This window comes from Purpureocillium takamizusanense, chromosome 3, assembly GCF_022605165.1.
Source record: "Purpureocillium takamizusanense chromosome 3, complete sequence".
In the NCBI taxonomy this organism is placed as follows: Eukaryota; Fungi; Ascomycota; class Sordariomycetes; order Hypocreales; family Ophiocordycipitaceae; genus Purpureocillium; species Purpureocillium takamizusanense.
The window spans coordinates 2,563,981-2,584,626 of NC_063070.1; the positions used below are offsets into that span (position 1 = coordinate 2,563,981).

Genomic DNA, 20,646 nt, shown 5'->3' on the forward strand with positions numbered 1-20,646 from the left:
AAACCACTGGTCCAGCAGAAGCCCATCACCAACTACGTGCACTCTTGCTTTCTAGTGAATAACTAGGTCAAATTCCGCGAATATCAAACGTGACGCAAACCCACCCACCCCGACAACAACACAGACTTTCTTTCTCTCTCCTTCCTTCTCGCCCCTCCCTTCCATCCCCATCCACACCCCGCGCACAGCTCGCCGCTCCCGTATCCACCATGCCCCTCAAGGTTCTCCCCGCCTCCGCCCCCGACGTCCACCGCTCCGTCGCCATCGAGAAGCGCGCCTACGGACCCAACCGCTACAGCGTCGCCCTCTTCCCCGGCCCTTTCCCCGACCCCGCCCCCGGCGCCGGTCCGGACGATGCCCGCGTCGACACCCTCCTCGAACAGCTGCGCGAGGACCCCGCTGCCTGCCGCTGGTTCAAGGTCGTCGACACCGACATCCCAGCCAGCGATGGCGGTAACGACGGCGAAATGATCGCCTTCACCATGTGCTACTTTTGGACCACGCCTCGCGACTCGCTGCCCCCCCGGCCCGCCTGGGGACCCGGCACGAACCCCGAGGCTTGCGAGCTCTTCTTCGGCAAGCTGCGCGACGAGTGGCTCGCCCGAATGGCTGGTAAGCCACATGCTTGTACGTGGCCTCCACCCCCCTGTTCCATTTGTTATACATTCTGTCCACCTCTGTAGCCCTTGAAGGCTACACATTGATTCATGTCTTGGGAGCGCGGTCCAATTATACGCCGTCACTTCCAGAACCGCTTGATTCATATAGCAGAGCGCGTGTCGTTGCACATGCTCTTCCCCTTCAATGAATTTTGGCATTGGTATGGCGACACGAGAACCCCAGAACCTAACCCGCTACAGACCTCAAGCTCCTCCATGCCGACCCCGACCACCAACGCCGGGGTGCCGGCTCCATGCTTCTGCGCCAGCTCGCCGTCGAGTCCGACCGCCTCGGCCTCCCGACGTATCTCGAGGCCAGCGAGGAAGGCGTCTCGCTGTACGAGAAGAACGGCTTCCGCCGAGTCGCCACCATCGTTACGGACCTGTCGCAGTGGAGCGGGCCTACCGACGCAGAAACCGTCCTGATGCTGAGACCAGCGAAGAACTAGCTTCCGATCCAATCCTTGTAATATTGCTCACGCGATGCCAGCGCCCGATATTTACTTCAGACTCTCGGCTCTGGGGGATTGGAACGACAAAAGGGGGGAGGCTTCGCTGACGCCCGTTATGAATTTCGAAAATGTTGCAACCTGTCAACTGTAACTTTAAGGACGTTAATGTACAAATTTTCAAACTCCCTTCAACGCCGACTCGCAGGGGTATAATCTATTTTTCTATGCCTTTGGCCTCGACTTCTCAGGGGTAATCGTTGCGTCAGCGCAACCCTGCTCAATAGTACTGCGGCCCGGTAAAGTAGTAGCCACTTGTCGATAGCTGCAAGTCCAGGCCCGTGCTTCTTGTCGTCGATAATGCGTCCGGCGCGTTTATGAAGTCGCTTGACGGCGCCGAGCTAGCCACACCGTGGCTCCCACCCAACGGGTCCATGTGGCCCAAGTCGGTAGACAGCGAGTAGTTGCTGCTGCTCAATGGCAGTTCTCGATCGTATGAGGAGCGTTTCGGCTGCCTCTCGAGGTAGCTATCAGTGGCTTCAGTGGCGCTCCTGTTCCGCTTTCTCGCTGCCATGCCACTCGAGTCCTTGCGAAGTCGGACCTTGACGCCCTGGTCGCTGAACGTCCTCGTCAGGGGCGTTGAGTCTGCCATTCCGGGAAAGAGCTTTGTAGGATACACCGTGAAGACGTTGGTCACGAGTTCTGATACGTAGTTGAAACTGGGCATCGAGCTGTGGTGGTCGCGTTCGTACAGTGTGAACAGCAATCGAAATCTCCCTTCTCGCTTGACGGAAAGGTCCCCGAAGACGAAGAAACCGCCCTCGATGTTGTCTGTGTCCCGTAGTCTGTGGACTGACGAGGCCAGAGACCCGACGAGGTAGTTTGACGGCACATCCTGGTCGTTGGACGACTCGCCATACGTTTCCGAAACCAGCGTGGATGTCATGAAAAGGTAGGGGCCTAAACATCGGCGCTAGTTAGCCATGTACGCTTCGTATCTAAGAGACTTTTCCCATCACATACTGTCGTATAGTCCGCTCTTGCCATCATGTCGTTTGTCCAACAACTGCACGATGGGAGGCGGATCGATCGGCTTGCGGTCTGGCTTGGTCAGCACCCGATGACGCAGCAACTCGGTTTGAATTTTTTTGCGCAACAACAAAAACAACGCACCCTTTTCTTTGCCAATAGCCACTCGAGCGTGCATTGGCGCTTGTCTTAGGGTCAGTTGTCGCTGCGGATCGCCCTGGAACTTGTAATGTTGCTGTTGCTGTTGTTGATGGGGATGCTGCTGCTGCGGTGACTGCTGCGGATCCTCAGCCGTCAGTGGCAGTTCACCGCCGCCGAGATATTGGAAAGTCGAGGCATGACGGCCGGGCTGAAGGAAAGGCAAATCTAGATAGCCGCCGCTATTCCCAGCCATGGTGAGGTCGGGTCGTGATCGGTGGTCGAGTTTGCTGCGGTCCCAAGAAAGCAAGCCTTCTGGTTGTCGGCAGTCGAGTACCAGGCCCATGCAGATAGACGTAGGCAGAGAGACGCGTAGTGCGCTCCCTGGACAGTTTCGAGTTGCTGGTTGTCTTCTGGAAGATGAAAGGCGGATGGTTCGAGAGTCCGCCAGGAAAGCGTCCCAAATAAAACCAACTGTGGATATAGGACAAGCCACGACCTTGGGGGTGGGCGTGGCGACACGAAACGAGCAAGACTCCAAAAAGGGCTACACTATTATCATGCGGGCTGCCTGCAAGATGTGTGTGTGTGCCTGTGTGTGTGTGCGCGCGTTGAGTCCCCTCTGATACCACCAGCCCGAATGACGAGTCGGCAGTCTGCTGTCGAGTCCTCCCCTGCCGCGGACCTAGATTGGTCGACCCCAGAGCGACGCGTTCCTGTGGTCTTGGGTGTTGGTGGTGCCCCTTGCGGGGGGTGGGCGGTGGGAGAAGAGACAGCTCGTCGCTGCCGACGCAGCAGGCCGGCGAGAAAGCAAGCAAACCCGCAACGCGGGTTCGGGCGAGTGAGCCGGCCAGGCCAGGCCAGGGTCAGAGAGGGCCCTTTAGGCGGTGGCAAGCAAGTACGAGACCTGGACTGGGTGCAAAGGTTCCCCTCCCCCAACGAAGACAGGGAACCTCGACGCTACCGCCAGGGATTGGCGGGACGGTAGGTGACGGTTCAAGGTTCCAGAAGCTGAAAGACGTCCGTCTGCGTGTGTATGGAAAACAACGGCACTGCGCGGGCGGGTTGGCCGGATAGATTCCGCTCGAGGGTGGCTGGACGTTGACGAAGATGGTCAAGGGTGAACGGCGCGATCTCCGTGGCTTGTATCAGTCTGTCAGACAGCTCGCTTCATCGGCCGCGGGGACGTCGGTTGATGTACGATGGCGTCAGAAAAATCGTCGAGTGAACAACGCAGCATTCCTCTCTGAGTCGGCAAATCCCGTACGGCGGTCCAGAAGGAGCCGTGGCGACTTGAACAACGGTCTGCTATTTGCAGAAGCGGTCCACTGATTCGTCTACGCACGAATTCACGGAGCCGATCCAGGGACTCTAAATCTCGGACTTCGGTCTGTGCCCGCTGGCAACATTGCAGTACCCTTGCTTTGCAGTGGAATCGGCATTAGGACGGGTCTCGCAACCAGGGGGGGGGGCCCCCACGCAGATAGTCTGGTTTAGGCTCGGGTCAGGCAGGCGGGAAGCGACATGACGGGCCCCAGAAGCTGGCAATGGCAACTCAAAGTGGTAGACCGTCGACCAGTCGGGACAAAGGCGTCTGAAGCCAAGTCTCGTAGTGCCCCCTGCTCTTTCTTGCCTGGGCAGGGGCGGGCAGAGCTGGCCCAAGAGCATACCATCTGCGGTTCGGTTGTTGCGAACAATCCCAGGAGCCGCCTCTGCAGGAGCAAAGGGGGCGTCTGATACATGAAACTTGTTTGGGATGGACAGATGAGATCCCCATCGAGCAGCCGGTCCCAAGACCGCGGACCGGCGGAGCAGCACATGGTTGATGAGAGACCTGGGCTATATCTGGCATGGAGAACGCACGTGTACTCGGTACGTGCTTTATTGCGTGCCCTTACTTCTTTCGTGCGCACACATGGCATGGCCGGGTGGATAGGCTGCCACAGCCAATGAGAACTAGGTTTCCCGAAGCTGGAGAGAGGCAGGCAAGATCTGTCCCGTGCAAGCACGCGATGGAGGCGGCCAGGGTTGCAACGGCCGCGACGCGAGTGCTCGCACAAGCTCCTCAATCCACGCTTCTCAAAAGGTCTTGAGGCGTTCAGATGATGAGGGGTAGCCGATGAGTTAGGCATCCCATGCAAGTTCGCCAGGGTGGTGGGCGGTCGGCTGGGCTGGCCAGGGCTGCTTGCTGGCTGGCAACCAAAGCCGGAGGGGGCAGGGCGTGTGGTGTTGCGTTCCTGCGTCCCAAGATCCCGAGAGGTGTGCTCATGAAAACCTCCGTCGTATGTGGGTATGAGTACAGGTGCCGCTCCGGACATTATGACCTGTTGCTCCGCACTTTAGTGACCCGTGGACTCCGAGTTGGGACAGAGAGGGCAACGCGCGCTTGCAAGCCAGAGAGCAAGGAGCTTGGCGCCTGCCTACACCCCTCCCCTCGAGTGCGTATACTCGAGGAAGTATATTGACCGGGATAGGGTCAAGAGGGAAGTCGGCCGAGTGGCATGGCACGAAGAGCAGTTCGCCAATCACATGGAAGTCGCCTGGGAGGTCCATGCCTGGCCGGGTGTGGCCAGATGAAGAGGCGGCCATCTAGATGGGTTGCCCATGGTTGTCTCGACCTGACACCACCTGGCGCGCCCAAGACGAGAGAAGCATATCAAGGGAACTTGTCGACGGGCACGAAGAAGGTTCTGTTCTGCTGAAGATGCTGGCCGTTTTCGGTGCGAATGCCGAGGTAGCCATAAGGCTGCAATGATGGGGACATGCCGAGTGGGTTCCGGTGACGATGGCCTGTTGCTCCTGGTCTCGCGAGGCCCCGTCTCGATGGAGCCAGCTTCATGCCATAGAAGAAGCTTGCGGGACAATCAGCAAGCAGCATGGCACAGCCGAGCACCGTGTGGACGCACGCCACGTCAATCGGGCAAGGTCAGGGCGTCGACGAGGAGCTGTCAAGGCTGTCGGGTCGGGGTCAAAGTCCCTAGCATCGCATCGGGGAAGCGCCGATTCCCACCAGGTCATCGCGATTGGTCGGTCAAGTGAGGTCGTGGGCGGAGACTCTTCGCGTGGGCGGCGTGGTAGCCGTGATAGGGGGGCAAAAGTCGACCGACGGGGAGGCGAGCTGCCCAGAGGTGAGATTAAGGTGAAAACGGGCGGCGCCCAGCCCAGCCCGGCGCCAGGGGTGAGCAGACGAAGGTGAGGGGCCCGCCAGCAACTGTTTCAGGGCGCCTATTCCGTAACGGGCGCTAGAAGAGCGCCCCAGAGACACGGCGGCGGGAGGGTTTCCATCGAGTTGCCCGACCTAGTGGGCTGGCTGGACGGAACTCGAGGTCCCGTCAGATCTCCCGTCGCGCGCGCGCACCGCCCCAAGGCTCAGCAAGCGTCCAGACACCAGCGCATGCATGAGAGTAGGTACGTACGCAGGGATGCATGTCGAGGCGAGGGCTCGAGTGCGTTGCCGGCGATATCTTATTACCTTTGGGTAGGTAGTGACTGCGGCTGGGTTGGACAAGAGACAGAGAGACAAACTGTACGGAGTAGAGTCGACGAGATCGTGAAACCGACTGTCTAAGGTAGTCTTACCTCAGGACTGAGGTACCTACAGACATTATTCCACGACCGTTCGCACGGCTGTACTGCCCCCATCAGCCACCTCGCAGGACTTTCCTTTCTTGCGTCCCATGTAATGCCCAGCGTCCTCAGGTTTGGTGATGGCGCTTTCCTCCGTATCGCGCCCCGAGCGCCTTGCGCCTGCCCTGGCAACGTAGGCCCAACCAGCCGCTGGGCGGCTCTTGCCATGACAGCTGCAGCACGAGGCAACCGCAGACCGCACTTCCATCAGTTATACTTGCCAGGCGATGTTCATGTCGTACCGACCTTAGCTTGGTATTACCTGCTTGTAGTTACTTGCTAAGCAGCTGGGGTAGTATGGACGAACATGCAATGCCATGCCGGCATCAAACCCTCGTCGCGTCGGGAGACTCGAGCTTTCCGTTCTGGGCAGCCAGCACCAGCGCCAGCACAAGCACAAGCCCTTCCCTGCTCTGTGCTCTCATACGACGGTGGCGGCGGCGGCATCATGGGTGGCTGCCGCTGTTGTTGCTTTGTCGTTGTCGTTACTTGGTGGCACGAATAACTACAGCACCTGCCCTCGTCGGTCGGTCGGCGTGCGCGTGGGATGACGATATTGCACCTGCCTTGTGACGCAGGCCCAGCCAGCCCTGCCCGTGCCCATGCCCGTGCCCGTGCACAGCAGGCGTGGCCGCAGGCGGCGTGGGCATTGGCGTTGGCTGGAGCACCGTCCATCCATCCCACTCCAGTCCCGATGGAGGTTTTTCCGTGGGGACGGCCAGGAAGGACGAGGTCGGCATCGATGGTTACAGCAGCCCAGACGGGGCGGATGGATCTGCAATGTAACGACGCACCCGCCACTCTCTCTGCCTGCTCCTGGCCACTACCTCGCCTTCCGTTGCGTCCGTCGCCTTTCAGTTTGATGGATGGATGGATGGAGCAGGGCCTCGACGCCCGGCTCTGGCAGCAAGTAGGTCAACAAGTGACTTTACCACGCCGCCGCCCCATCACAGTACATGAAACCTTGACCCTCCAATTTTCTGTCCACTGCTGACGTCGGTGCATGCGTAGGTACTATTCACAGACCTGGTATGAGTCAAGCTGAGGTAACGACAAGCCTGCGGGAAAACGACGACGAAACGGCGATTTTGACTTTTTTTTTTTTGACATCGCGTTCCGCCGACGAGGCGCTTCCCCGGCCAATCGCACGACCACAGTCCCGACTCCGTGAAGCAGGATCTCATGTCACTTGTTGCCTCTGCTTTGCCTCGCCACGGGTTACATTGACGCCGGTTTTTGCTGGCGGCCCAAGTCTCCGCCGGTTTTGCAGACTTGACTCGCTACTCGCGCGGCTCCTCGTCTGTATGCGAGGCGGCTCAAAATGCCTTTGGCACAGCCGGCCCGTGTAACCTAGTGTCAAGTTCCGCGCGACAGATCTGCTCGTATGTACGATACTTGTACGACCGTTGCCAAGCTTCGTGCAGCCCCCGGCCCGTTGGGCATACGTGGTACAAAGACTTTCCCCTGACACGCACGGCACGTGTTGCCGCTCGTCCGCCCCTTCGTCGCTGTCGTCGTCAGTCGTCAAGCTTGTGGGCTCCGGTGGAGAGTACTAAGGCTCACGGGGACAAGCAAGCTTTGCATGAACCCATCGCGGGAGGGTATTATTATCAAGCACGCAGAGCCGCCAAGCTCGGTGCGAGCCCCCGTCCACGCCCCCCTCTCGGCGACCTGTGCGGACGGGAAAGCCGCGATTCCCTGACAAGGGATGGACGGAGATCAAACCCCGATAGCAGCGACCATCGCCTCAGCCGCGAATCGTGGGATCCATTGCTTCCGCTGTGCTTCTAGCGGTCTCCTCTTTTTTTATTTTGGGTTTTCTTCCTCCGGAGCTCAGGCAGCCTGATGGGGGCCCTTTTGGCGTCGGCACTGACGCCAGTCTAATCACACCGTGGGAGCAGGTAGGGTGGCTCATTCTACCGGCGGTGTACCAAGATCTGGAGTTCAACGCAAAGTCGATACGCACTATTGCGGTTGTGCTGCACTGGTGGCCTGGTTCAGCCCACGCGACTTTTCTCCTCCAGAGAGTGGTGGAACCGTCAGGGCGCAGTCGACAAATCTGGCCAAGCACTGAGCTGGCGACGGGCAATTGAATTTACATGGGTGCCTTTCTCCCACCATTCGACGAATAATCACATGTCTGCATGCTCTACATCTACAGCACCTGGGACAAGATCACCCGCAGGCTTAGTATCATCCTATCTTCAACGTAGGTACTATACCGTTCAACGTGCGGCGGGGCGGGAAGATCCGCCCCCGGTACGTGTCACGACTACCACCACCACCACCACGCCCCCCACGTTGAATGTCAAGTCGTGGTCCTTCTTTTTTAACTTGATTGCACGTCGTTGAGCTTCTCCGCTGTCGTCGTCGTCGTTATTGTCGTTATCATCAAATCGATAAAAGATGAGGCATCCCTGCGAGAGACCAAGGCTCGCATCTCATCCCGGCGGCAGTGCTCTCAAAAAACTGGTACGGGGCTGTGTGACATCATGCCATAGCGCCCAGTCCTCTCTAATAATCAAATGACAGCTGCGAGACGCATGCTGAAGCAGAGCAACTCATGCATTGACACACCAAGGCAGCTTGTGTGTCTCTTTGGGAGGGCCCCCACGGCCACCTCCCACCAGCATGGCGGGGGCGGTCCCCCCCGAAAACAGACAGACAGCGGGGGACAGAGAGCCCTGGAGGGCAACGTCTGTGCCACAACCGATCAGCATTCTACCCTCCACGCTCTCCCCCATCGGAAACCAGGGGGGGGGGCTTACTTCCACATGGGTAGGGGGGGCAGCCCGCACGACTGGGCAAGCAAGCAAGGGCATGGGCAGGAACATGGGCACAAAGCATGATGATGAGCATCCGTACCTCACTGCAGCCAGGTTTGGGTCGGCCGATCAGACCTCCGGGTACTGTAACCAGATGAGAGACAGAAGCTCAAGTAGATGGATGAGCAACCACCAAGCCAAGGCCCATTACCGGCGACAGCCGCCGCCACCGTCGTCGGTCGTCGTCTCCGTGGCCGTTGCGTGCGGCCGGGCATCGCATCGTGGGGGTTCACGCACGTTGCCGAGTCAAGCTGCTAATGATGATGCGATATGGACTACCTATGCCACCCCCCTCACCCCCCTCCGGGGGAGCCGCCGCACAGACGGACGGCAATTTTTAGATACTACTACTGCTACAGTACAAGCTACTCAAATGACGACAGCGGGGGGGAAAGTCACGGTCCTCACGAGCCTTGATGGCCTCATTATTGATTTCCAACCCGAAACAAGAGCAAAAAACGGTCAACATCGTGGAATCCCCTACCTTGTGTCTTCCCTTGGCGCGACCCGTCGCCATGAGGCAAGGCAATGCGCATCACTTTTTTTGTCGTGGCCCTTTTTAGTTTGATTTTTATTTTTTATTTCTCCATCTCTCCCTCCCTTTTAATTCAATTCATTTATGAGTAGTAGTAGTTCCACCTCCAAATGAGTTATTCCTTGGCCCCAATTGCCCCCAACTCGCTGGCTGGCTGGCTGGCTGGCTGGCAAGCTAGCTGCCCAGACCGGCCCAGCGAAGGGTGCCAGGTGCCCCGGGCAGGGAAGAGAAGAAGCCCGCTGGCCCGTCCGCCTGCCCGCCGTCCATTACGTGTAATTTACACGCGTATAGCTCGGGTCCCAGAGGGCGGCGGCCGGGTCTGCTTGCGTGCGGGAGTGCGGGAGTGCTTATTATTACGTCCCCCACGCGTGGGAGCTCGCGCGCGCACACTCCCTGCAAGCAAGCAAGCAAGGGCCACGGCCAAGAAATATCTAGCAAGTTAGTAAGGTCTGACTACGCCCCTACCTGCCTACCTAGGTAGCATGGACACTTTATCAAGCGGGGGGGGGGGACGCAACAACGTATCATCCACAAACTGCGTACCTACGCAGCAGCAGCAATAGGCTCTTCACTCGGTGATGAGCCGGTTCCATGGGGGGGGGAGGGGGGGAGCAGCAAAGACCTGAACTCGGGGCGCGACCAAATACGTAGGGAACGGACATATGGCCTACTTCAGACATTTCATCGCCCCATGTTCGCTCCAGGCGGAAATGGGAAACGGCCGATATAGCACATACGTAGGTATACTGCACGTGTATGTGTATGTACTTCGTACATGTGCGTATGCGGGCACGCTCGCTTACGAGGTACGAAGTACGTACATACGTAAACGTAAAACGAAAGAAAAAAAAGGTGGCGGAGCAGCAGCGGCGGCGGCGGCCAGGATGACACGCCTCGGAGAAACAAAAGACGCGCGGGAATAAGAATTTTCATTAATGTGTTCTTTTGATGCAGTGTAGTACATACGCTGATGATGATGTGCTTGAGCTGTTGTCGTCGCCGCTAGTACGTAGGTACGTAGTGGTATCCATGTTGTCGAAAGATCCAACCTGTTTGCGCCTCGCCATACGCCCTCTAATTAACATGCTTTGGGAGGAGGCGGCGCTTTGTGTGCGCCGGCCCATTAGTACTCGTCCACGCCCGCAACAGCCATCGTCTACTCCTGTCCGCCTCTAGGCCGTGCCGCCGCCGGCGCTCCCGCTGCCCCCCGTGCCGGCCGTCTCGCTCCTCGCCGGGCTCGCCGTCCCCTCCTTGACCTCTCGCATGGCCGCCGCCGCCGCCGCCGCCGCCGAGCCCGCCGTGGTCAATCCGTCGCCGCCGCTTCCTCCTGTGGTGTCGGCCTCCCACTCGAGGCGCTCGCGGACCATGTCGCGCTTGCACCACCAGACGGAGATGGCGCCCCAGAGGGCGCACCACAGGAACGGCACCGCCCAGCATACGCCGTACGCGGCCGTGGCGGGCACCGGGTGGATGACGGCGATGACGGTGAGCGGCACGGCCAGCACCAGCGCGGGGATGGACCAGAAGAGCGACTGCACGTACAGCATCCGCCGGAAGCGTGGGCTCGCGCGGTACCGCGCCGCAAGGGCCTCGCGGTACGGCCGGCCCGCGCCGGCGTTGACGGCCACGACGTCTTCGATGAAGTAGTACACGCCGGGGTGGACCTGTTTTTTTGTTTTCATCGACGTCAGCACATGCACGGTACGAAGTGACATGCTTCTCTTTTTTTCTTCTCGGTTCGACCTACCAACTCGCCCTTGGCCGTCGAGCTGATGCGAAACGGCGCGGGCCACGCCATGGCGTGGAAGAGGGTGATGAGCAGCAGCGAGCCTCCGAGGCAATACAATATGGCGGGGGCGGGCATGCACAGGACGCGCAGCCAGACAATGTGCGGGGCGCTGCCGACGACGAAGAGTGCGGTGACGGCGGTGATGGTCACGACGGAGACCCAGGTCAGCATGTCGAAGCACCAGCGGCTGTCAGTGCCGAGGGGGCGGTAGAAGCGCTCCTTCTTGATGAGGCGCAGGGTGCGGATGGCGAACTCGAGGTACGTGGGCCCGCCCCAGATGGTGGTGACGACGGCGAAGATGATCCAGCCCTCGACGTGGCCCGCGTAGTGCAGGCCGTAGTAGAGGGCGATGGGCAGGGCCGAGGCGTCGACGAAGACGAGGAAGGCGAAGATGAAGAGCCGCCAGCGCCGCCAGCCGTGGTGCCACGTGAAGGGGAGCTGGGGCAGCAGCTGCGGGTTGTCGTCGTAGTACTCCTCGAGCGTCCGCCCGCGGCGCTGCCACTCGCGGCGCGTCGCCGCCCGCGAGTCGTAGTAGGCCTCGGCCGGCGGGCGCAGCGCGTACGAGAGGCTGCGCCGGGGCGCGTCGACGCTCATCCGCCCAAACGCGGGCAGCTGCTGGTTGGCGCTGCTGCTGCCCGGGGAGATGGGCGACGTCGGGGCCGTGGCGCTACCGGCGCCGCCGCCGACGACCGGACTCCTAGCACGGGGAGGAGGCACGTCGTCGGCGGAGCGGTGGGGGTAGTCGAGGCGGACCAGCCGGGGCGGGCGCACGTCGCTGAAGCTCACGTCCCGCGCGCCGGCGCTGCCGGGCCCTGGCCTCGTGGAGTTGTTGGCGGCGGTGCCATCGTCGTCAGTCGCAGAGGCATTGGCGTCAACAGCAGCTCGGTCCGCTGCTCCGCCGCCGCCACTGCTGTTCGTCCGTGTGCCCAGGCCGTTGGCCAATGCCGGGTCGGACTGCACCTGCAGGCTCCCGCGGCGGACCTCGGGCATCGTCTGATCCGTGTGTTCTGTCCCCCCGGGGGGCGGAGGAGGAGGAAGAGGAGGAGGGGCAACTCTATGCGCGCGTGCTGCGAAAGGTCAATTCGAGTCGCGGCGTCGTGTGCGCGCCATCCATGCGTTGCGTGTCGACCGGAGAGGAGGGATTCGCCGTTATCGTCGTCGCCGCGGTCGTTGGAGGATCTATCCGGTCGTTGGTAACCGTTTGTTGTGCTACCTTGTCTTGCGACTGTGGCGAAAAAAAAAAAACAAGGCAAGCCGGACGGATGCCGTGTCTCAACCAATCTCGACGGAAACCGTAGTCAAAACAAGGGATATACAGAAAAAGTCGTCGCTTCTGAGAGTTTCGCCGATGGTATTTTGTCGTTTATGGTGCAAGAATTTGGGAAGAGAAATCGAGAACAGGTCGTTCCGGAGCTGAAGCATCGGGGCACAGTGCGCGCCGCCTGCTGGGGAGGCAAACAAGCCCGCGCGCCGACTTGCGTTTCCGGGCTGAGACCAGACCATGGAAAGATGACGTCCCTGCGCCGAGACCCCCCAGCCCAGCAAGCCACACCCGGACGCTCCGGCGACGTCATCAATTCTTCACCCATTTCTTTTTTTCTTTCCTTCAGCCTGAAGGCCAACAGTCACACAGACCAGACAGACACTTCCGCACGCATGCTCACATACGAGCGCCGCCTCTGGCTCTCACTCCCCATCGCAGAGCACAGAATTCCGTGAACAGCAGTGCGTACCTCTGTAACATATTGACCAGTTGCAGTGGCCCCATGGAATAGTATGAATTAAAAAGTAATAAACGGGTTCGTCCGCGGAGACCAGGAGCGGTTCCACCCCGTGGCGTTCCGCGTCCCCCTTTCGCCCTCTCATTGTCTTTGGAGCTTATCATTCTCATCATCCCGCACCCTCGCTCGCCCGACGACGGCATGGGTGTTTCCAATGCCGCCCCGCCTCGGCCGGCCGGTCCTTTCGGCGGGCGCCCACGACAGATCAAATTCAATCCAGGGACCCCCGGCGGCATCGCAAGTTGTCGCTCGCACGCACGCGCGATTCCTTCATTACCAGCAGCCCCGGGCCGCCGATGCGGCTTGGGACCTCGGCACCCCTTTCGTGAAGGAGGCCAAAGGCCGCATATATCACCCTTCAGCGATATATATACAGAGCCGCACGCGCGGTAGGGACAGACAGCCCATGTGTAGCCTCGCATCCCGGCAGGCCGGCCAGACGGGACGGCAAGGCCGAGAGGAGGAGGAAGAAGCCGGAAGGAGCCCCCGCCTTCCCGCCCCAACAGCGTGGAAGGAGGCTTTACTTCAATGCTCGCCGGTTTCAAGTGAAGGCCGGCATGTCGCTGGCCTATCCCGACGCGACGATTAGTGACGCGAGACTCTGCTTGGGCCCTTGTCGTCGTCCCAATGTCGCGTTGCTATTGTGTACGCTATACGTAGCTGGCTTGTATGTTGGCTTTGTCTTTACATCGGTTCGAATGCACCTGCGCTTCCGCGTACGTACCATCATAGATGCAGGGCACCCTTTCTTGCCCTTGCCCCTGCATGTATGCCCACCGGCGCGCGTGCGTGCGTCGGTGCGTGCATGCTCGCTCGCTCGCTCGCTCGCGGGTGAGCGGAAACCCCGGGGAGCGGCGGCGGCGAGACAACGTCCACCAAACAAAACCCTTGTTTTCTTTCATCTTTTTTTCGAGGACGGCATCGCGGCATTCAGCTCAAAGTCCGGGTTCCCTCCCCTGCCTGCCTTGCCCGCGTCCCATGCCGCCGGGCCCTGTCCCTCTCTGCCAGCCCCTTGGATATACTTGGAGAATGCATTCAAGGGTGCAGCGTTGCGCAAAGAAAAAAATATCCCCCTTGCTTTGGATTCGTATGCATGCACGTGGACTGCAGCAAAAGTACAGGCCATCTCGAACGATATAGTACTGCTAACGTTACAGCACTGCCAACACAGAAGGAGCCGGAATCCCCCGCCGCCGCCGCCGCCGCCGCCGCTCTCTTGAGCCACCTTTGTCGTCGTTGCCTGCACGTCAACAAGTCGTCTAGGAGGCGGGATGCCGACGCCGGCAGGGCGGGAACGACGAAAAGGAGCTGTCACGGTGGTGGTGGTTGGTTGGTTGGTTTGGCTTCCAGCTGCATCAAGGTCGAACACCCACGGGCTCCGATACAGCCGGACACACAGTGCCAATCCTGGCTCCCCGGCATCTCGGGTCTCTCTACTACAGGTATGGACCACTCACGAACTGCCGGTACTACCCACACCCGCCCGCCCGGGGAGCCAACCCAACCCTACACCACCGAGCAAATCCAACGCGTCACAACAGTAATAATGCAAAGCAACGACACATGCATGCCTGCCTTCCCTGTTTGACATCGTCCCATCGGACTATCCCTCCCCCTTTGACGCGCATCTACGTACGTACGTTACCATCTGTTATCTTATCTTCTCCCCTCCCCCTGCCGGCAGTGCCCTGCCACGCGCGACATCTGTTGTATCAAATCCCAGACCAGCAACAACATAATCACCCCCCCCCCATGATCCTACACCTCGACATGGCACGAGTCCAGGGCCGGCTCTGCTTCACAACAGCGCAATGCCAGGGGAGAATCCTTGCACCACCAGTCCTACTTGATCTATAATTGCAGACGAAACCAACAAGCCAAAGTGCTGCTGCTACCTGCCATCTACATCAGCAGACCACGGTAAATTATATCTTCCTTTCACGCACACATTTTCATTTCCCATGCCACTGCCGCTTTCTGGCTCCCTCACTCCCCCAATGACGTTTCCCGCAAGTGCGGACTCATTAATGATGACGGCCAATGTGTCTTTTCCCTCTCATCGCGCATCTCACACCACACCCTCATCATCATCCATGGCTATATTCCACTACAGTATAAACCTCAATCAAACATCGCCCCCCGGTCTTGCCCGCCCGCCCGCGTCATCTCCATCCACGCCCGCGTTTCCTTCACTCTTCCCTGCCTAATGCCCATGTCAATATTCAAAAAGACAAAAAGCCTACACCCACATCCATGTATACGCCGAACGCAGACGGCCGCCCGCCCCCGTCGTCCCCCCGTTAGCCCCATGCCCCCATATCCATCCATCCACCCATCCATCCATCTCCGATCCACGGCCGCCCGCGCGACCGTCCCACAGGCTTGTCCTATGTCACGATCGGCAACAAGGGTCCCTGCCTACGGCGACTGGACGAGCGGCTCTTCGCCCCGACAGCGCCGGGCCGCTCCTCCTCCACCCACCCGCGGAGCATTCCCTCCATCCATCTTCCCGCCCTCCCCATTGCCTTAGTCCCTGCTGGCGAATTAACCTTAAAAAATCCCAGCCAGCCACGCCGCCGCTATTCATCAGCGAAATCAAGGAAGAGGAGAAGCGGCAGCAGTAGCAGGAGGCGTTAAAGAAACGGAGCCACCAGGTGAGATCCGGGAAGAGATGGAGGGGGTATCGTCATTGCTCAATCGCGACTAGCTGTGCTGCGCTGCGCTGTATAGTGCAGAGCGGTGCGGTGCGTTGCAGTGCGGTGCCCTGCCCGTCCCGCCCGGCGCCCCCTACAAGCGCCTCCTTCGTATTAGACATGTTTCCCATCACCATCAATATACGTCCAAAAGGTTCGCCCAGAATAGAAAGCAACTTCCTCTTTCCCTGGCAGTGACCTGCGTCGCCTACCACTCCGTCACACCGAGTTGCGCCGCTAATAAACACATTCGCCCGCGGCCAAGCAGTTGGTACCAATCATTGACTCGAGGTAAGCACAGGGGTATTTACGAGCAAAGCCTTCCAGAGACGTGCGCTGCCTACACACACACACACACACACAAAAGAAACAAAGGGAGCACGCCAGTCTGAAGCCGGATTAGCTCGTCGGCTGTCGTCGGCCCTATGACGTCTGCGTGGTCCCTGGGTTCGTGATCGAATTGAGAAGCCTAATCACATATTGTCAGCTTGGCCTCTCCAACGACCGGCGGAGCACCTACTGAAGGTTGCGGTCCCTCATTTCACGGTCGAGGGCGTCAATCTGCTTCGCCGTGAGGCGCGCTTTACTTAGCTGAAGAGAAGCCATGTCAGCGCACGTCCCTTCAGGTCGAGCACCGCAAGCAGCCGCGTAAGCAAGGGGCTCTCGCACCGAAGCCAATGCCGCTGAAGAGTGGTCTCCGTCGTCTTCCTCACCTTCCGACTCATCACCGTTTGTTCCAGCAGCCTCGTCACCGCCCTCCTCGGCATATCGGCTGCTGGCCAGCCCCTTAGGCTTGCCGGCCTTTGCCTGTAGCCGCGGTCAGCTATGCTCGAAAGTCCCCTCGCCTCATCATCTTACCTTTGCCTCGGCCACCTCGGCCTCCTTGACCTTGAGCTGCGCCTCGAGTTCGTTCACGCGCTTCTCAATGTCCTCGGCCCGCTTGACCGTGTCCTCCAGCTTCCCTTGCAGCTCTTTGGCGTTGGTGTTGGCCTCCTCAACGAGCGCTGTCATGCTGTCGTTCAGGTCCTTGTAGTCTGCCTGCGCCGTCTTGGATCGGGCCTCCGCTTCCGCTTTGTGTGCCTCCAATTCTTTCTGCGCAAGCTCCAGGCTGTCCTTCATCCCGGCTAGGGTCTCATGGGCTGCCGTCAGCTGCGCCTGGGCGGCGTCGACCTCGTCCTGCTTGGCCTTGAGTGTCGACTCCACAGACGAGCTTGCCTCGCCGTGTGACTTCTTCAGGGCCTCGAGTTCCCGGCGCAGGGCATCCGCCTCGGAGGTGTCGGGTTTGGCGCTCTTCAGCGCATCCAGATCAGCGAGAGCAGTCATACGCTCCATCTTCTCGTGGGCGAGCTGCTGGCCCATCTCCTCCACCTCGGCTTGTGCCTTGGCTAGAGCCCCTTGCGCGTCTTCCAGCGCCTTCTCCAACCTCGCGTTGGCCTCCGCCTGCTGTGCAATCTTGTCCTCGAGACCCGTGTTGCTGTTCTTGTACTCGGCGATGGCATCCTCGAGGGACTTGGAGTGGTCCGCTGTCATTTGCTCCAATTCCTGTCTTGCCTGAACGCCCTTTGCCTCCAGCTGTTCCATGACCTCCGAGTTGAAGTTCATGAGCTCCTCAACCTTGGCAAAGTGCTTCTCCTGGAGCTCCTGCCTTGCCGACTCTACCGCCTCCAGGCTTTCAGCCTGCGCCTTCTCCAGCTCGGCCTTGGCTGCCTCAAGTTCGGATCGAACGCTGTCCAGCTCGGCAACATGGGCACTGGAGCCGGCGTCCTTGGCAGAAGCCAGTTCTGCCAGGTGGGCGGCCGTGGTCGTTTCCTTCTCGTTGGCATGCTCCTTCTTGAGCGCGTCGAGGATCTCGGTGTGAGAGGCCTTGAGAGCCTCTAATTCCTTTGCGAGAGCTGCCTCGCTCTGCTCCTTAGCGACGTTCAGCTCATCGGCGTGTTGGGACTTGAGGGCTTCAATCTGGCCAATGTGCGCCGACTTGTCCGCAGACGCGCCGGTCTTGGCAGACTCAAGCTCCTCGGCGTGGCTCGCGCGCAGCGCATCGAGCGTCGCCTGATGCTCTTTTTCCTTCTTCTCCAGCGCTTCGACGGCGGCGGCGTGCTCGGCCTTTGCAGCGGCGAGGGCCTCGCCGCCGCTGGCGGTCGCCTCCTCAGATGATGCCTTGAGCTCATTGTGCTGAGCCTCGAGCTCCTCGAACTTGCGCTTGAAGAAGGCATCGCCACGCAGGCTTTCGATTTCGTTCTCGTAGTCCTGTGACAGATTCTTCATGCGTTCGTCGTGCATGGCCTTGAGCTTCGAGATCTCGTTCTCCTTGTCGGCCAGGGCAGTGTGCGCCTCGGTGGACTTGGCCTCGAGTGCCGTGATCTGCTCCTGAGCCGTGGCAAGGGCAGTCTCCTTGCCGGCCAGGTCACTCTGGATCTGAGCGAGCTGCTCATTGAACGAATCCAGCTCACCCTTGGTAGATTCGGCAGCTTTACCGGACATCTCAAGCCTGGCCTTGAGCTCGGCGATTTCGCTCTCCAATGTCGCAATCTGCGTATTGTAAGCCTGCTGTTCGGAGCGGGACTTGTCGCTGTTCGCCGACTCCAGCGCCTCGTGCGAGGCGGTGAGCTCGTCAATCTTCTTTTGAAGATCAGCAACAACAGTCTCGTGGCTGGCCTTGAGCTCAGACAGAACAGTCTCATGCGATGACGCATCGCTCTGACCCTTGGCAAGCTCCTCTTTGTGTTTAGCCTCTAGCTCCTCGATGGTGCTCTGGTGCTGCCCGGTCAAGGAGGACTGCAGCTCCTCGATCTTTGCGGACTGCTCATCGAGAGCCTTCTGCAGAGCACTTTCGCTGGCCTTGAGCTTTTCGTCACTCTCGGCCTGAATCATTTCCAGCGACTTCTTCACGGCCTCGAGCTCGGACTCGACCGAGTCCTTGGCGCCAATGGCAGCCGCCAGGTCGATCTTAAGCTTGTCAAGCTCCGCCTCGGCCGCCTGCAGCTTGTCGGAAACGTCGCCCACGCGGCCCTCCAGTGTGGCCACGGTCGCCTCGTGCTCCGACTTGAGCGCCGCGACAGCGTCCTCGCTGTCCTGGGCAGGGTTCTCCTCGGCATCCTGGCTCGGAGCGGGAGCGCTAGCCGCCTGCTGCTCGCGGAGCTCCGAGATAGTCTCCTCCGAGCTTTTGATCTGCGCCTTCAGGGTCTCAATCTCAGCAGTGCCCGCGGCGACCTTGGACCTAAGATCCTCGAGCTCCTTGGTAGAAGCAGTAGAGGCGTCGGACCTAGCAGCGGGGCGGGTGGCCGTTCGGGTCGCAGAGGCGGCAGCGGGCACGCCGACGGTGGAGAGTCGCTTGCGAGCCTCGGTAGTGCCCGTAGTCGCAGCCGAGCGCGACGCGGTGGCCGTTCGCGTCGCCGAGGTGGCGGTGGTGCCGGTCCTAGGGGCAACGGTGGAGGTCCTCGGGCTCGCGGTCGCAGAAGTCGACGAAGCCGTGGGCCGACGAGCAGCGGCCGCGGCGGTGGTCGTCGTCGTCGTCGCCGGCTTCTTGTCGGTCGGGGTCCGGCCAGGACTGGACATGATGGAGCTGGTCCTCCGGGCGGCGGAGCCCAAGGTCGGCTTCTTCTCGTCCTCGCTGGCGCTCACGCTCGGGCGGCTACGGTGGCTTGCGGTAGAGATAGAGGCAGCCGTTGAGCGGCGGCCAGTTGTCGTGGTGGTGGTGGGCGGACGCGTAGGGGGCTTGGCCATGCCACCGGCGGTGCGGGTCGTCGCCGCGGTCGTCGCGGGCTTGGAGCCGGTGGAGGAGGAGGCCGTGCCGGGGCGACGGGTGGTCGTGGTCGAGGTCGCGGCCGTGCCGGGGCGCTTAGCAGCTACCGGGGCCTTGGACTCGCCGTTGGCCTTGGGCGTTCCCTTGGGAGTTTCCTTGGGAGCCTCCTTGGGCGTGCCCTCGGGGGTTGGCGTCGCCTCCTTGGGCGTCGACGGCTCGGCGTGAGCATCGGCGGGGGGTGCGTCTTGAGGCGGCGCGACCTCGACGTTCTCCTTGTTGTCAGACATTATATTTCGCTTTCGGTGGGCAGGCGACGCGACGCTGCATTGTCCTGTTAGCAAGCGGAAGCTCCAGGACTGCGGACCACAGCTATATGAGGGGCAAGCATCGGTGACCAAATCACTGAAATGGGGAGTAAGGGTCCGCGAAGGGCCGCCGCAGAGACAGTGATGGATCGATGCATGGGGGAACGACGGAGAGGCGGAAGCTTGTAGGCCAATGCCAAGCTTACCTGTTTGTCTGGTAGCACAAAGGCGTTTGTGCGGCAGTCGAGCTCGCTCACAGGACACAAGCAGTACGTACGCAGCGGAAAAGGAGAGGGTGTACAGCAGCAGCACAATCCGCAGCAGCAGGGTCAAAAAGGGGGGGCCAGGCACGCGTGAGGTTCCTGGATCCCTCGAATGACCAACCAACCGAACTGCGATTGAGAGGGGGGGTAGAAGACGACGTGTAAACCAGCAGCGGCAAAGAAGAACGCGACGGAGAGTTGGGGAGGTGGAAAAATGTTCCAGGGGGGAGGAGCAAGCAGGTGTGGAGGGACGAGGAGGGAGCTTGGATGCGGTGGCCTTGGCCCTCAGGACGGGATGGCATGAGGTGGATTGCTGGGGTGGCATAGCGTGGCATGGGGATGTGGCGGTGGGCGCACGCGTGCCGGTAGGCGGGCGGTCGGGCCTCTACCTTAACGTGGCGACGAGGAGAGGGGATCTCTGGAAGAAAAAAAAAGGGCCGCCCGCAGGAGCTTCATCGTCCTGTCAGGGGAGGTTATTATCGCGCAACTGCTGCGTCCAGAGCACCTGCACTTTCCGTACAAAGTCAAGTCACGGAGACCCAGGTACCTTACCTGAGGCAGGTTATGAAGTGCTCGACACCGCCTCTATCCGTAGCCAACAAAAACGAGAGTCTGGCGCTCGCTGGATGCCAATGGAAGCAAGCCGTCTGCCTTCTTCCTAGTTACTGCCTACCCTTCGCAGAGATGCCCTCGCTTCCATGTTCAGCAAGCACCTCGAGCTATGAGCGTCCCACGTCGGCAGTCGTCGCAACCCGGTCTCGTCCCAAGCTGGAACAACCGTCCCCCCTCCCCCCCCCCCTCCGAACCGGGC

At 60.3% G+C, this 20,646-nt stretch overlaps 4 protein-coding genes across 6 annotated transcripts; 1 reads left to right on the top strand and 3 right to left on the bottom strand.

The window, feature by feature from the left end:
* Nucleotides 1–1,403, top strand: JDV02_004373 (uncharacterized protein). Its single transcript, XM_047985584.1, has 2 exons — nt 1–627; nt 861–1,403. Exons 1-2 carry the CDS (start codon nt 210–212, stop codon nt 1,106–1,108), a joined length of 666 nt encoding a protein of 221 aa, XP_047841561.1. The 5' UTR covers nt 1–209; the 3' UTR covers nt 1,109–1,403.
* JDV02_004374 (uncharacterized protein) lies at nt 1,389–2,621 on the bottom strand (the record flags this gene model as incomplete). The annotated part of the gene is made up of 3 exons (XM_047985585.1): nt 1,389–2,068; nt 2,132–2,209; nt 2,282–2,621. The coding sequence occupies 3 exons, from the start codon at nt 2,619–2,621 to the stop codon at nt 1,389–1,391; spliced, it is 1,098 nt and encodes a 365-aa protein (XP_047841562.1).
* Nucleotides 2,622–10,174: 7,553 nt separating this feature from the next.
* Nucleotides 10,175–12,519, bottom strand: JDV02_004375 (uncharacterized protein). 2 transcript variants are annotated; one of them, XM_047985586.1, is made up of 2 exons: nt 11,010–12,519; nt 10,175–10,926 (listed from the first exon to the last, which is right to left on the bottom strand). In XM_047985586.1, exons 1-2 carry the CDS (start codon nt 12,039–12,041, stop codon nt 10,435–10,437), a joined length of 1,524 nt encoding a protein of 507 aa, XP_047841563.1. In that variant the 5' UTR covers nt 12,042–12,519; the 3' UTR covers nt 10,175–10,434. The 2 variants fall into 2 exon arrangements, with proteins under 2 accessions (XP_047841563.1, XP_047841564.1); XM_047985587.1 differs by having other exon boundaries at nt 10,175–12,519.
* Nucleotides 12,520–15,355: 2,836 nt separating this feature from the next.
* Nucleotides 15,356–20,296, bottom strand: JDV02_004376 (uncharacterized protein). Of its 2 annotated transcripts, none has more exons than XM_047985589.1 (5): nt 19,779–20,296; nt 16,384–19,588; nt 16,239–16,332; nt 16,046–16,116; nt 15,356–15,994 (listed from the first exon to the last, which is right to left on the bottom strand). In XM_047985589.1, exons 2-4 carry the CDS (start codon nt 19,552–19,554, stop codon nt 16,109–16,111), a joined length of 3,273 nt encoding a protein of 1,090 aa, XP_047841566.1. In that variant the 5' UTR covers nt 19,555–19,588; nt 19,779–20,296; the 3' UTR covers nt 15,356–15,994; nt 16,046–16,108. The 2 variants fall into 2 exon arrangements, with proteins under 2 accessions (XP_047841566.1, XP_047841565.1); XM_047985588.1 differs by having other exon boundaries at nt 16,195–16,332.
* Between the last annotated feature and the right edge of the window lie 350 nt (nt 20,297–20,646).

Excerpts from the sequence above, each read along its gene's own strand:
- JDV02_004373 (XM_047985584.1), top strand. The coding sequence starts at position 210 with ATGCCCCTCAAGGTTCTCCCCGCCTCCGCCCCCGACGTCCACCGCTCC. Across the intron at positions 628-860 it reads GGCTGGTAAGCCACATGCTT|ACCTCAAGCTCCTCCATGCC; the intron begins GTACGTGGCCTC and ends AACCCGCTACAG.
- JDV02_004375 (XM_047985586.1), bottom strand. The coding sequence starts at position 12,041 with ATGCCCGAGGTCCGCCGCGGGAGCCTGCAGGTGCAGTCCGACCCGGCA. Across the intron at positions 10,927-11,009 it reads CGACGGCCAAGGGCGAGTTG|GTCCACCCCGGCGTGTACTA; the intron begins GTAGGTCGAACC and ends ACAAAAAAACAG.
- JDV02_004376 (XM_047985588.1), bottom strand. The coding sequence starts at position 19,554 with ATGTCTGACAACAAGGAGAACGTCGAGGTCGCGCCGCCTCAAGACGCA. Across the intron at positions 16,333-16,383 it reads CCGAGGTGGCCGAGGCAAAG|GCAAAGGCCGGCAAGCCTAA; the intron begins GTAAGATGATGA and ends CCGCGGCTACAG. Across the intron at positions 16,117-16,194 it reads CTTCAGCGGCATTGGCTTCG|CTAAGTAAAGCGCGCCTCAC; the intron begins GTGCGAGAGCCC and ends GCTTCTCTTCAG.